Source organism: Phoenix dactylifera, chromosome 2 (genome assembly GCF_051530095.1).
Source record: "Phoenix dactylifera cultivar Ajwa chromosome 2, Ajwa_hap1_PhDact_Kaust_v1.1, whole genome shotgun sequence".
Taxonomy (NCBI): domain Eukaryota; kingdom Viridiplantae; phylum Streptophyta; class Magnoliopsida; order Arecales; family Arecaceae; genus Phoenix; species Phoenix dactylifera.
Genome location: NC_143191.1, coordinates 27,640,422 through 27,649,883, shown reverse-complemented (window position 1 = coordinate 27,649,883; position 9,462 = coordinate 27,640,422). Strand labels below are relative to the sequence as shown.

Below are 9,462 nucleotides of genomic sequence, written 5' to 3'. Positions count from 1 at the left end.
ATAATATTATTTTATATTACAATAATATTATACTATATCGTATATTTATGTATTAATTTATGTTATGTTTTATTATGTTCTGTTGTATAATACTATGTAATGTCCTTTATGGTAATTTTGTCATACAAAGTACTTTCTCAGTTTGCTTACCAAACACAAAATAAAGTACCACAGCACTTTACGAATGTAGTTACCCTCACGCTGTCCTCCCCGTTTCTTCGTTGAGATCAGTTGAGCGACTTATCAGAGACTTCATTTGGGGGAGGCGTGATGACAGAGGCAGAGCACATCTAGTGGCTTGGGAGGTGGTCTGTCAGCCGGTCAGACATGGTGGTTTGGGAGTGCCGTCCTTGGTGGCACGACGGGAGGATTCGGTTATGCGGTTGGCAGCTAGTCTCATACTGGAGCCCGAGAGTATATGGTCCTCCCTGATGAGGGCTAAGTACGGTGCACTGACGGTTGGTGTTAGGGCGGGGCGGATCCATTCCCCCATCTGGAGGGAGATCAGTGCTAGGGCTTCATTAGTGCTTCCGGCGATCCGGTGGGCTATCGGGGATGGCATGTCGGTGGATGTTCTTGAGGATAGCTGGGTGACCGAGTTACCGATTAGCAGACTGCCGGCCATGGTGGATACGGGTAGGCTGATGGGACGGCGGGTTAGTGACTTACTGGTCCCAGGGGAGGGGAGATGGGATGAGGTGTTTGTTCGGGAGGCTTTTGGGGAGCACTTGGCGGAGAGGATTTTGGCTTTACCGATCCCGCTCCGGGCGGAGCCTGACAGATTGGTATGGTTTCCGACAGGCCGGACGAGGGTGCGTGCCAGGGATATCCATGAGTGGACCAGTAGGGAGCCGGAGAGGCGGATTGATGGCAGATGGATATGGAGGATGAGGGTGCACCCCCGGGTGGCGCTTTTTCTATGGAAGGTGGCCTGGGGCTGCCTTCCAACTAGGAGTGTGTTGGCCAGACGGGGGATGAGGATGGGATCCCTATGTGAGATGTGCCTGGATGCTGAGGAGACTATTGGCCATGTGCTGCTTCGATGCCCGATAGCAGTGCAGTGTTGGAGATTAGCCTCGGCGCTACTTCCTCCCTTGTGGGAGTCGGTGGAGGATCTGCTGCGGTACTTGCGTGAGGCTACTCGGAGGCCGGGGGTTGCCGAGACAGGGTCCATAGTGGCGTACCTAGCCTATCATATATGGCTGGCTAGGAACGACCGTCTCTTCGAGGGAGGGCGGTTACCCCCACGGGTTGTGATGGAGAGAGCACTGAGGCAGGCAGCGGAGACATCTATGTTGGCCACATCGGCTCCACTTGGGAGGTCTAGGGACATCTGGGGTACCTGCTCTGCTGTTTCAGCGTCCAGGTTTCGTGTCTTTTCTTGGGTACCCCCACCCCCTGGCTATCTTAAGGTGAATTTCGATGGTGGTATGGCGGAGGATGGTGCATCAGGGGGTGTGGGTTTCGTGATCAGGGACCATCGTGGCACACTCATTGCGGCTGGAGGACGGAGTATCTTTGGCTGTTCGGTGGTGGGAGCAAAGGTGCAGGCTGCTTGGGAGGGACTTCTGGTCGCGAGACGGGTCCTTGGGGCCGACAGACTTGTTCTTGAGGGTGATTGCTCGACAGTGATTGACTGGATACGAGGTGTGGACATGTATGGGGATGGTCACCCGCTGATACGGGATATACGCAGTCTGGTTCGAGAACTGATTTCATGTCAGATCGCCCATGCCTACCGAGAGGCGAACAGTGCAGCAGACTGGGTCGCCTCCTATGTTGCCCGGCATACTGGGGAGGCCCTTTGGTCTGGATTAGAGGGTGTTCCACATGCTTTATTTTGTCTTCTTTTCTTTGATATGTCTGGATGTATCCACGTTAGAGGTATATGAATGAAATACCGTTTTGACCAAAAAAAAAAAAAAAACAACAAACAGCTTTTTATAACAGCTCTACTTCAGACAGCTCTAATTCCAACAGCTCTACTTTTAACAGCTCTACTGCCAACAGCTCCCCCAAACAGGGCCTTAGAGAGGCTAATGAGACTGCAGATTGGGTGACTGCCTATGTAACCAATCATTTCGAGAGTACCATATGGACCGAGGAGGGGGAGTTGCCCTGGGCACTCCGTGATCTTGTGTTTTCTAACTTTATTTAATGTATTCATACACGTACTATATGAAATACCTGCTTTAGCACAAAAAAAAAGACTTCTAAAATGTGAAGCCATAAGACTCAAACTAAACAGAACAATAAATAAGAAAATATTATACCATAGCCCTAGTCTACCAGCTCGACTGTAGATCGAGTATATAACAACTTGTTACGTAGATAAGCTGGCCATCTCAGTATAAAAGAAAAAAGAAAAATACAAATAATTGAGACACTATCTATTCTTCCCTTCTTTTTTCACCAGTTAGCACAAGATTGCCACTTTCTTGGACGTCTGGCCCTTTCGATCGCCTGCACTAGCATTCCGGAGAAAAGAATTAGGAAAGAGCGCTTCGAAGAATGACCTAATTAGGATCTTGATGGTCGCAGACCCTTCTTCTTCTCATCCACCACACCAATAGCGAGCACCATATCCTAATGCGGCTTCTTCACCAATCCATAAAAAAATATTAAACTCACCATTTTTGACCTCCTTTCTTACTTTCCTCTTCAATTTAGGACTCAACTAGATCTAAGTATCAAAGGATAATATATAAACTAAACTTATGTAATATATATTTACTTAAAGTTTTATAAATATTTTAGAAAAAACTACAGAAACATCTATTCGAGTTTGGGCAAATTACACTTAGACTCCAAATGTTTAATAAGTTTTAATTAGCCATCGAAACTTAATTTTTCTTGCAATACAGTCCAACCATTTATCCAGATCCTAATGCAAATAATAGAGTGAAAAAAAGATAAAAATATTCTTAATTTAAATAGGCCGTATCATGGCTTATGCAAAAGAAGATTCATTTCTCTTTTCGCAAAATCACCATTGGATTACCTATCATATAGATCTTAAAGCGCTTCGCTCTCCATTATTCCACCAGCACATATCTCAAAATGAGGATAACACAAATCTCAAAGCAACCAATGGGTGATCCCTTTTGCTTGCCTTTGCCCATCGACGCTTGTTCATCAATGATGGATGTGGCGGTGGAGGGGTGGCACACACTACTATTCAACGATGACGCAATGGTGGCATTCATGAAGTCGTGAGAAACCCTCATCCCTTGCGTCGCGACCGTCTCCCTCCTCATCGAACCCTACGACCTTTGCCACCTGCTTGATCGAATCCTTCCTCGCCATTCTCGTAGGAGCCACCACCATCATAAAGACCACAATGGCGACATCTCACTCTCTGACCTAGACCACAAGTTACTACCTCGATCTCCCTCCTCCTAGAGGGCAGTGACAAGGAGCATATCTATATGGTGGGACCTTCGTGGGAGGCCTCCTACTCCCTCACCCTGTTGCCCCCAACTCCCTTGACCTTCTCTACCCTCCCTTTCCCGCTTCTCTTTGCCTTCCTCTCCCACCGGCATTCCCCTTGTCTCCACCATCGTTTGTTCCCTTGTCTCCATCGTTGCTTGCTTCATCCGCCTCCTCCCATCCACAACCACCAACGACCATGCTTTCTTCAGCCTCACCTCGTCCTATCAACTATAGTCCTCCTTCATGCCTGGATCATCCATTGTCGCGACCTCTTCGCCCCTTACCCACCTCAACTTCAAGCACGACCTCGCTTGGCCATTCTCGCTCTCGATCTCCTCCACAGCCTTCAGCTCATGAATTCCTCCCCTGCTACCTGCATATCATCTACCACACAGATCTTAAAGCAACTAGTGGGTAATCCAACCCATCTACATATATCTCAAAGCAACCAGTGAGTTAGTGATTCCTTCCTCTGCCCTTAAATTTGCGCCAAAACAAGAGCCCCTTGCTAAGTTAGTGAGAAGGGTATTTCAAAAATTTTATGAAAGTTTAGTTATCAGATGACCATTATGTGATAATATTTTATATCAGAGATAGACAGTTGGGTCATATTGCAACGGATTTGAAGTTTTGATAGCTAATTGACACTTTTTAAACTTCAGTGTCTAATTGTAAAAGGCCCAAAATTAGAGAGGTGTTTCTATTTTTTTTCTTCTAAATTTTAATATCTAATATATATTTTGTTACCGCTCAAAATCCAACCTGACGAGCGAACGAGCTAACTGGTTGAATTGGAAGAGCAGAGCATAGCACTGAAGCTGTTCTGCAATCACAGAAAACGATCATAGGGTTGCTGGAATGTTGTCGGATTGGGGACTCTCTAATACTTAAGTTAGGCAGAGTTTCAAGAGGCAACAGAAGAGACCAAAGAGAGATAGAAGCATGAGAGTATTGTAGTTGGATTTCTCTTTATACCTAAAGTCTCTGTGCCTGGTATTTATAGAGGAAAGAATGCATATCTACACGATTAGTAATGCTTGGTTTGCAGATGAGCAGTTGCGCTCTTTCCATATTTACTAATCGGGGTGGTTAGAATATTTCCTTTCATGTGCATCGTGATCAAGCGCTTTTTTTTTTGTCTATTGGTCGATTACGATATTCTTTTTTATATATGTTGAGATGTGTTGAACTATAATCTATTATATTGATTGTTCGGAAATTTGATTGAGCTGTCAAGCGACATTTTAGAGATGGCGAACCTGAGTCGTATCGTATTTTATTTAGATAATTGCCCGTCTGGTGCTTAGAGATCAAAGATCAAAGCTATCAGGAGATTACTACATACATATCATTCTATAAGAAAACACAAATTTGATTTTCTTGTAAAATTAATAATAATATTGGTTTTTGTGCTCTTGCTATGTGCAAGGCTACAGGACATGCAGAATGGACCGGCTAAAACGTTGAATTCACGAAAGAAAAAGATGTGGGGCAAGAGGCCGCATTTTAAAAGTAAAGAGTTGAATGGCTCACATACCATATCAATTGGGAGTGCCATCTTATCTCTCGGCACTACAAAAGCGGCGCGTGGGATCGATATACCCCATTTGTTTTCTACCCTCATCTCCTTTCTTGGTGGCGCGTCACTTGGGAGAAGCATTCAAGCGCTCGGCTGGGATAAATTTTTTTTTCTTATGTAAAGAATCAACAAAATATCCATCTCAAAAATTTTATTATTTATTTGTTTTTTACATGAATAAAATTTATCTTTATATGTAAAAAAAAAAAAAGGAGCCATATGAGCCGGCCATAGAGTTAGAGACAAGCCAGTATATATATAGGGAGCTGATCACGGACTAGACTTTGGACTTAGAGCCGGATTTATTTATTTATTTATTTATTTCTTTCTGCGAAGGTACACAGCCTCCGAAGGGGCCTGGTGAATTTTTTAATAAGCATCGACGGCACATATGTGGGGTTTGGTGGGCCGTCCACTCATTCATCATTGACATCAACTGGTGGCCTCGTGATGCTATATTGCCGTCCTTGCATTAGTGTGTATTGCTCATTAGTCATTACCTACTTTCCTCTCACTCTGTTGGTCTGTCGAGTCATGGAGCAAGGAGGCTTCGGCTCCCCGGCCTTCTTCCTCCTCCTTGCCATATCCCTCGCCTCAGTCCTTTTCCTTGCCACCCTCTCCAAGGCCCGGTCCGGCCGCCGCCGCCTTCCTCCGGGACCCCTGTCCCTACCTGTTATCGGCCACCTGCACCTCCTCCGGCCCCCCGTCCACCAGACCCTCTACCGCCTCGCCACCCGCCACGGCCCTATCTTCACCCTCCGCCTCGGCTCCGCCCTGTGCGTCATCGCCTCCTCCCCGGACCTCGCCCGCGAGCTCTTCAAGACCCACGACACCGCCATCTCCAACCGCCCCCAGACCGCCGCCGCCCGCCACTTCGCCTACGACGCCGCCGGCTTCGCCTTCGCCCCCTACGGTCCCTACTGGCGCTTCGTCAAGCGCCTCTGCATGTCCGAGCTCCTCGGGCCCCGGACCGTCGACCTTCTCCGCCCCGTCCGCCGCGTCGAGCTCCTCGACCTCCTGCGCGCCGTTCTCGACAAGTCGGCACGTCGTGAGCCCGTCGACATGAGCTCGGAAATAATCAAGATGACGAACAATGAAGTCACGAGGATGGCGGCCAGCACGACGTCGTCGGGGGCCGGAGGGGAGACCGAGGAGGCTCGGGAGCTGGTGAAGCAGGTGGCGGAGCTCGTCGGGGCCTTCAACATTGCCGACTACATCGGCTTCTGCAAGAACCTGGACCTCCAGGGGCTGGGGAAGAGGGTGAGGGAGGTGCACCGGAGGTTCGACGCGTTGATGGAGAGGATCATAAGGGGGAAGGAGGAAAAGAGGAGGAGGAGGAAGGAGATGGGATGTGGGGGAGAGGACGAGGTGAAGGACTTGCTCGACATCTTGCTTGATGTGGCCGAGGACGACGGCGCGGAGATGAAGCTCAGCAGAGAGAACATCAAAGGTTTCATCTTGGTATGTATGTATGCATGTCTGGCGTTTTGTTGTCCCGTATTTTTATTACCGTATAATATTTGCAGCCCATGTATACGAAAAATGCCTTTTTTCCTTCTATTTTCTGAACATAGAAGTTATTTATCACAATTCGCTACCGGCAAGTACTAGAATATTTTAAATAGCTGTTGTATCAAAAACAAGTACAGTAAATATTTTATTTGGATATGTTAAGAAAGCATCCAAGCATAATTTCTTCCTTCTATTATTTATATATATGGCTAGAATAGTAAATCTTAAAGTACAAAATAAATATTCCGGATCAATCTTAGTAAATGGGGTTAGATTCATAGTAAATGTAATTTTTTACCAATTCATCCAAAAGCTATTAATCTTAATGGCAGCATTAAATCATGTTCAAACCGCGCCACTTGAGCCGTGCCCCATGGCACAAATCACTCTCTTCACACCAACTGTATTGCATTAGGTTTGTGAGGACCATCATAGATTTTTATGAGGTAGGTTGCGTGGATATTTCACGATATCTCCTCTTCTACAAGTATTCTCTTAGTTTTAAGTAAATCGAGACTCGACTAGTGTGTTTGGCTGGTCCAAAGGCCAGTCAAACAATTTGTTATTTTTTTCGTAAAAATCAAAGAATTTGTTTTGTTTGCTAGTCTAGTCTGTTTAGTTAAATCTAAGAGAAACCTGTACAAAAATAATAAGATAACGTGATCGGCGCAAGCTACCCCGCAGAAGTCTTCTTTGTTTACTAATCTAATCTGCTTACTTCTATGGGTGTTCGCACAGATCTGTGTTATCTTATTATTTTTGTTCTGGTTTCTCTTGGATTAATTAACTAAACAGAATACGACTTCACATAAATTGTTTGACCGGCCTTTAGGTATTCCTTACCTACTTTTGCATTGAAGTTCTCGCCGATAAAGTTGATGCTTTATGTACCATACTTTCACTTGATCTTTTACTTCTGATGCTTTTTAGGAGCGTTTGGTAACCCCAACGGGATCACCATGGTGATCTAAAATTTTCGATGTTCTAAATACTGGGGTGATTTGATCTCCAATGATCTAAGATCAATATATTTGGTAGGCCATGGTCTAGTAATTAAAAATTTTCAGATATTCATGAGTAACTTATTTGGTATGGTACGGAGATCCAATATCATCGACCACACAATATCACAAATACTCCTGATATATCTTAGATAGATTTTTTATATATTTTTAATTCTCATGAATAAAAAATGTAAGTAAATATGCTAATTCTTATAATTGTTCCATAATTTTGCCACATATCTATTTTTAGTAGCTCTTATCATATATTTATTAATCATATAAAATATATTATAATTAAATATTAATATATTTATTAATATATTAATTATTAATATATTCTAAAAAATATATTTATTAGTCCTATAAATTATTAATCTTATAAAAATATGTTATTTTTCATTATATAATTAATATTTTTTTATACTTATAATAGATTTTTTAATATTAATAATTATTTTGATTAAAAAAATAAGATAAATGGGAGTAATATATTAAATATTTTTATTTTATAAATATAAAATATAATAATATATTTCTACTATAATTTAAAATTATCTTCCAATAATAATATGATAATAAACGTTATAAATACCAATTTAAATTTCTGTGACGGCAACAATCGAGCGCTTATGCGCGATCCTATGCAGGATATCTTCACCGCCGGCTCCGACTCGTCTGCTGCTACCATCGAATGGGGACTGGCCGAGCTGATCAACCATCCCAAAGCTCTGGAGAAGGTGAGAGAAGAGATCGACCGGGTCGTCGGGAAGGACCGGTTGGTCGAGGAGACCGACCTCCCGAACCTGCCCTACCTCCAGGCAGTCATGAAAGAAACCATGAGGCTCCACCCGGCGGCGCCCATAGCCCACAGGCAAACCACCAAAGACATCCGCGTCGGCGGCTACGACATCCCGGCCGACACCGTCCTCATGGTTAACCTGTGGGCCATCGGGAGGGACCCCAGCTACTGGGAGGACCCGCTGAAGTTCCGGCCGGAGAGGTTCATGTCGGACGCGGCGGCGGTCGATGTCAGGGGGCAGCACTTCCAAATATTACCGTTCGGGAGCGGGAGGAGGGGGTGCCCCGGGATGGTGCTGGCTATGCAGGTGGTGAGCGTGACGGTGGCTGCGATGGTGCAGAGCTTCGAGTGGGAGGTGGTCGGAGGCGAGGCAGTGGGGGAGGGGAGGGTGGACATGGAGGAGAAGGAGGGCATGGTGGCCGCACGGCAGCACCCACTGCTCCTTGTGCCGGTGGCCCGCTTGGACCCATTTCCAGCGCTGGCGTAATAATGAGCAAGGAGCCAAAGCCTTTTTATCGTCCTTGCTATGAGGGAGATAACGCATGTACGAAAGCCTGGATTTCCGCGGTCCAGGTGATCCCCGATGGGGACTAACTACGTAATTACGTCCTGCAGGGCGCTACTTGTTTGCTTGTCTTCTCTCGTTTCGTTGTCTGTTTGTGTGGTGTTTGCTGGGAAGCAATCAATTACGTCCTCTGTCGCTTTGTTCCTGGATGCTCTTCATCTCTCTTTTCATATATCAATAAAATTAAAAATAAATAAATTAAATAACAAAACCACGTCGAGAGTTCCAGTGATATGAAAATCCTACTGGTGCATCTTTAATCGCTCGGTCCCACCATAGGGGAATGCCGCCAAACGAGGACATCTCAAGCCTGCGTTCCGAATCTGTCTTTGATTGTCCGAATTTTCAATGTATCGGCAAACCAATTCCCTTGTGTTAAAGGAAAGTTATTGTTGGACTATGAGCGCGTAATTAATTATCCATAGTGATGGAGGCAAAATGGAACGTCCTATTTTTGGTATGAAGACACCTGGATCCAAAAATCGAGCTCAGAAGGCCAACAAGGTACTCAGATAGGGAGAGAAAGTGTTGAATTGGAAGTTCCATCCCTTAGGGTCGCCCTGGAATCCAA

General features: G+C 45.1%; 1 protein-coding gene across 1 annotated transcript; it reads left to right on the top strand.

Annotated features, from left to right (window-relative positions):
- Positions 1–5,458: 5,458 nt before the first annotated feature.
- On the top strand, positions 5,459–9,102 carry LOC103714950 (cytochrome P450 93G1-like). Its single transcript, XM_089928844.1, has 2 exons — positions 5,459–6,472; positions 8,175–9,102. The coding sequence occupies exons 1-2, from the start codon at positions 5,462–5,464 to the stop codon at positions 8,811–8,813; spliced, it is 1,650 nt and encodes a 549-aa protein (XP_089784970.1). The 5' UTR covers positions 5,459–5,461; the 3' UTR covers positions 8,814–9,102.
- Positions 9,103–9,462: the final 360 nt, after the last annotated feature.

Excerpts from the sequence above, each read along its gene's own strand:
- LOC103714950 (XM_089928844.1), top strand. The coding sequence starts at position 5,462 with ATGCTATATTGCCGTCCTTGCATTAGTGTGTATTGCTCATTAGTCATT. Across the intron at positions 6,473-8,174 it reads ACATCAAAGGTTTCATCTTG|GATATCTTCACCGCCGGCTC; the intron begins GTATGTATGTAT and ends GATCCTATGCAG.